This window comes from Pinus tabuliformis, chromosome 6 (genome assembly GCF_031772625.1).
Source record: "Pinus tabuliformis cultivar Carrire ecotype Pingquan chromosome 6, CPIR1, whole genome shotgun sequence".
NCBI classification, from domain to species: Eukaryota; Viridiplantae; Streptophyta; class Pinopsida; order Pinales; family Pinaceae; genus Pinus; species Pinus tabuliformis.
In genome coordinates this window covers 2,097,833,638-2,097,839,273 of record NC_142292.1, presented here as the reverse complement: position 1 = coordinate 2,097,839,273, position 5,636 = coordinate 2,097,833,638, and the positions used below count along the sequence as shown (strand labels likewise).

Below are 5,636 nucleotides of genomic sequence, written 5' to 3'. Positions count from 1 at the left end.
TTGTCGGAACTTGATGAGGAAAGAAAAATCATATTGGAACCTAAAGCAATCATGGAAACAAGAACCCGACAGCTACGAAATCGATCAATTTCAGAGTATCTCATCAAGTGGAAGAACTTACCTGCTGAAGATTCCACATGGGAGGACGAGAATTTTATACAAAAGCATTCATAACTACTCAAGCGTTGAGGACAAAACTTTTTGAAGGAGAGGGGCATGTTAGGTCCCTATACTACTAGTGTAGCCTCTTATTGTTATTAGTGCAACCCCCTTTTTGTATTGTTGTGCCCATGTAGTCCCCATATTATTATTATTGTGCCCATAGAAGCCCACTATTGTTATTGTTGTGCCCTTACATTATTATTGTTATGTCGGCCCTGATTATATTGTGATTCCTTAGACTCCTATATATAGAAAGGAGGTCCTGTCATTTGTATCATCGAAGAATTGTTCATTTGTGTAATATAAAGGAGGTTGCCCCCTCGAAGAGGCTAATTTTGAAATCGTTGATCTATCTCTTCTTTTATTTTGTGAGCTGGTTGCATAAGACTATGCCTTGAGGTTTGAGGCAAACGACCTCTTCCTTTGCCTCCTCACCGAGGTCTACCTCTCTCTCAAACCATAGTAAACATACTTGGGTTACCATCATTGTTGCTGTTCAGCTTCGAGGTTCTCTTAGAACTGTAAATGGTTGATTAAATGACCTTAATTCTCCCTCGTTGCCCATTCCAATGCAACATTAGATGTAGACGTGTTGGTCTTCAGACACTCCACCTTGTGCCTGAATTGTGGTGAGGGAAGGTAGGAAGTGGTATATGCCACCAGCATTCCGTTTTAAAAATGCTGAAATAAATCGACATAATGACATCAATTGCTAACATTCTTAATAAAAACACCCAAATCCAAAATATTTTAAAATATAAACAAATATTCAATTATTTTATAAAATTCTATTTTTAATTATTTTTTAAATTACAAATAAATATTTATTTATTACCCACCAAATTAATTTTGTTGGTGAAAGTTGAATTGTCTTGATTCTTTTATGAAAATAATTAAGTAAATTTGGATAGCCTTATACATATCTTCCACCTAAAAAATTAAATATCAATTTTATATATTTTTAATAATCATAAATGACCTCTTTCAAAAGATAAATTTATGATACTCAATGTATTTCAAATAATCTTCCCTAATTAATCCTCAATGATTAATACTAAAGACATTATTATTCACCATATAAATCACAAAAGTCTAAGGTAATTTAGTAATTGATATTCCAACTTATTAAACAAACTGAAAACCTTTTAATGGATGAAAATAGATGTTTTGCATGTCAAAATATATTCCCTCAATCTCATACTTCCATCATTAAAAATACTCGACACAGATAGCACTGTATTTATTTTGACAATCGAAGTCAGAGATTCTTAACACACCTATCATACGGCGCACATTGTATTCTGTAATTTGGAGCGCATTGTATTTTTGGCCATCTGAACATATCTGTAGTTGTAGTTGGAAATGAATTCGAAATTACAAACTGAAGTGCTTTGGTTGTGACGAGGAACTACCCAGCCAAGTATGAGTGGAGTGGAAGTGGGAGCTCAAATGGGTTTCATATACCAACACCGTTTCTCTGACAGATTTGACATGAACTGCCTCCCCTCTCAAACTACAGGTGAGGCGCATTTCACCGCTGAATCCTATCATGCCAGCTGCTTTAATGCCTTCCACCCCTGGTTTGGTTTCTTTAATGCCTTTCACCCCTGGTTTGGTTTCTTTAATGCCTCTCACCCCCTGATTTGAAAAACTGTGGCTTTATTGATTTTTTTTGAAAACATCTACTTGCTTCGCTGCACTGAAAAATGTGAGGTAAACAGGAATGAATAATAATATCATGGATACATGGCGAACCAAGACACAGAAGTACTGTTACTGTCTTGTGCTGGGCTTAATGCTTGTTTTATCAATCACAGCAGCAGGTTTTTTTCTATAGCTACCACCCTGCAAATGTTCTTGATCGATTGTGTTATTGCCTGGTTTCATTCATTCTTTCATGTCTAAGGATCATATTGGCTGTCATATGGTCTGCAGATGGTTATGATCCTTTTGACCCCAATGGTAATATCACCATTAAATGGGACGTTATGTCCTGGACCACGGATGGCTATGTTGTGAGTATTAATTCATTAAAATCTGTTTTGATATCCACCTCTTTCAAGCTTGCCAGTTTAAAAGTTATTTATAGTTAGTGTGAATGAGAACCAATGAATCCTTGAGTTTCACAAGGTGGAGGTCTAAATTTATCAGACCTGTGCATCTAAACCCAGGTGTGATATGACATGCACTTCAAAGTTTTTCTCAATACAATGTAACTTGCTTTTCTCAATACAATTAACATGGATATTGTGATAATGATAGTGTATTATTTTTATCCCTCTATAGGCGTTGGTGAGCCTGTTGAATTATCAGCAGTACAGACATATTCAGAGCCCCGGATGGAGTTTGAGGTGGACTTGGGCCAAGAAGGAAGTAATTTGGTCGATGGTTGGTGCGCAGGCAACCGAGCAAGGTGACTGTTATCGCTTTAAATCCAGCGTTCCCCATTGTTGTCAGAAGAGACCTACAATAGTCGACTTGTTACCAGGAGTTCCTTACAACCAGCAGATTGCCAATTGCTGCAAAGGGGGGGTGATATCCTCTTATGCGCAGGACCCTTCCAGAGCAGTGTCTGCTTTTCAGCTCAGCGTTGGCAGTGCTGGGACATCAAGAACCACTGTCCGTTTGCCGAAGAATTTCACTCTCATGGCACCTGGCTTTGGGTATACTTGCAGCCCTGCTATGAAAGTCAAACCCAGTCACTTTCCAAGTCCAGATGGTCGCCGCCACACTCAAGCTTTAAGTAAGCGATTACCTTCCCCAGTCACTGTTTTATTTCGATTTTGAAATTATTCATGATCAGGATTCAAACCCACTAGTACCCACATTTTCGCTGAGGTTTCGCTGAGGTTTGGGAGATTTGCAGCAGCAGTTTATGATTCTGCTCATAGCATTTTAGTAGCGATGTTGAACGCATTCCAAAGCAATGTCCCAAATGACAGTAAGCAGTAAAAATCCAATAGTTTATCTCTACATGCCTTGAAAAAAAGGCAAACCCTACCTTATGTGTAGTAGAACTCCATAGTGACCATACCCTGTTTTATGGCTTACTAATTAATAACATTAGTAAGATTAACTCATTGAAAACTAGATCAATTTGAATTTGGAGTTACTATGAAATCAGTGTAATGTGGTGAATCGTGTTTTGTTGCAGTGACCTGGAATGTGATCTGTACATATTCACAGTTTCTGGCTGAGAGGACTCCCAGTTGTTGTGTCTCTTTCTCATCTTTCTATCGTGACACTATTGTCTCTTGCCCTGCATGTTCTTGTGGCTGCCACAACAATCTCACTTCTTCTGGCGCTTGTATTGAGTATGTCAACCCTATTCACTTATTTTGGCAGAATCCTCTTAATTTTGTTTTTTTAAATTGAATCGATTGACCGGATACAGAGCTCATACATTTTCAATTCATTGCAGGAGAGATTCCCCACATCTGACAAGTCTGGGTGTACAAACACCCACTAATAACAATATATCTCCTCTCGTACAGTGCACTTCTCACATGTGCCCAATTAGAATACACTGGCATGTCAAGCTCAACTACAAAGAGTATTGGAGAGTGAAAATCACTATCACAAACTTCAATTACATGATGAATTACAGTGATTGGAATATTGTTGCTCAACATCCAAACTTCAACAACTTGACCCAAATTTTCAGCTTCAACTACAAGCCACTTGATCCATATGCATCTGTGAGTAAGTAACTCAATCCTTTCCCCTATGTTTTCACACTACACTGTTTCTGGACACCTTATCATTTTTGCATTTAGATGGTAATAAGTTAAGATATCCTCAGTATCGTTTATATCTTTCATGGTGCCTTTGCAGATGACACTGCATTGTTTTGGGGAATCAAATACTACAATGATATGCTTTTGACAGCTGGACCAATGGGGAATGTCCAGTCTGAATTGCTGCTTATGAAGAATAAGCAAACATTCACTCTAAAACAGGGGTGGGCGTTCCCTCGAAGAATCTACTTCAATGGCGAGGATTGTGTATTACCCCCGCCAGATGCATATCCTTTCCTGCCAAATAGTAGCCCTGCTAGCAAGTACTGTGGTTTAGTTGTTTTATCTTTGGCTATTACATCTGTATTGGTCTTCCTGTAAAGTTCTTGTCAATGCTGCACATGGAATAGAGAGGTGGCAAGCATTATTTTTTAATTCTTTTGCAAATTTGTGGCTGCAATGGGGAGGAAATTGTCCATAATGTTACTTGTCATAAAGCTCAATGCCACAGAGTTTGGATTTCTCATGTATTTCAGCTTGTAGGTTGTACAAACCATTTTAGTAATGGAAAAGGATGACTGTATATGATTGATTATTCAACGAGACATTCTAAATTTAGTTTGCTGTCTACTCAGCATGTTTGGTACTAAAACATTACGATGTGTAAAGCAAGATTTTGTTCAATGCCTCTAGCTACCATTTTGGAGTTGCAGCTCCCCTAATGGGGACAGATGCTCTGTGTCAGGTGTGTGTTAGAACAGAAATATCCCATTTGGGAAGACTATTTTTAAAGTTGCAAAGCAAAATGAAATTAGGGTATGCCGTTACACTTATTTTGGATTTTCTTTAATGCGAGGGAGAATTTAATGGGAGGGAGAGTTAGTAACTTTGAAAGATCCATGCCACTATTACAATAGATACAATTGTTCACCAAAGCACTCAAGCTAAACTGAGATCTATTGAGATTTCACCCATTATGAATTAAAATGAATTAGAGGTGCTCTATTTCGTTTACCAGTGTCTAAATCACGCTGCTGGCAATTTTCAAGCTACCTAAAAAGTATGATCATCATATTCATTTTGAAATGTGTTTGTTGTTGTTGCAGCTTTCAAGTAATTTTTAGGTACTGCCATTGACAATTTTTTAAACTTCCTGTGTATCCTTCATGAACAATTTTACGATTTTACTTGAATGAATTAAACAAAAAACCTATTGCAAAACACAATAGATGTTTATTATACAGTTTAAAGCATCTGTAGTTTAAAGGATCATGATATTTTACGAAGTTTGTTATGGTGAAATTCAAGGTGCATGGAGCCATTAAACTTGACCAAAGAACACACTGTTCAGCTCCATGCTCTTGTTATTTACTCAAAATATACCAAGGACCGAAAGACTGATGTTTTACCTGATTCAACCTCTATATGAGGCAGTCAAATCTTCTTTTGTTTGGACATTGTAAGTTTCAAGACATCCTCCGGAGAGAATTTATCCTTTATTGTCACTATCACAGTTGTTGGAAACAAGACAATTAACACTTCTTTTGCTTCCTTCAGTATGGTTGGATGGTCAAAACATGAAGCAATTTGAAGTTTGATATTTCTTGTCTTCATTGTGTAGCTATGCCATCACTTGCCCTAATCTGTCACCTTGATGATGATAAGCAACGCTTAAATGAAAAGTGGTGTCTCCAATTTCTTACATGGTGTTTGCACAAAATGGATCAAGAAACTCTC

At 37.4% G+C, this 5,636-nt stretch overlaps 1 protein-coding gene across 1 annotated transcript; it reads left to right on the top strand.

Annotated features, from left to right (window-relative positions):
- Positions 1 to 1,901: 1,901 nt before the first annotated feature.
- Positions 1,902 to 4,638, top strand: LOC149267633 (COBRA-like protein 3). Its single transcript, XM_089399303.1, has 6 exons — positions 1,902 to 1,985; positions 2,098 to 2,177; positions 2,449 to 2,905; positions 3,317 to 3,476; positions 3,584 to 3,864; positions 3,997 to 4,638. The coding sequence occupies exons 1-6, from the start codon at positions 1,958 to 1,960 to the stop codon at positions 4,278 to 4,280; spliced, it is 1,290 nt and encodes a 429-aa protein (XP_089255429.1). The 5' UTR covers positions 1,902 to 1,957; the 3' UTR covers positions 4,281 to 4,638.
- Positions 4,639 to 5,636: the final 998 nt, after the last annotated feature.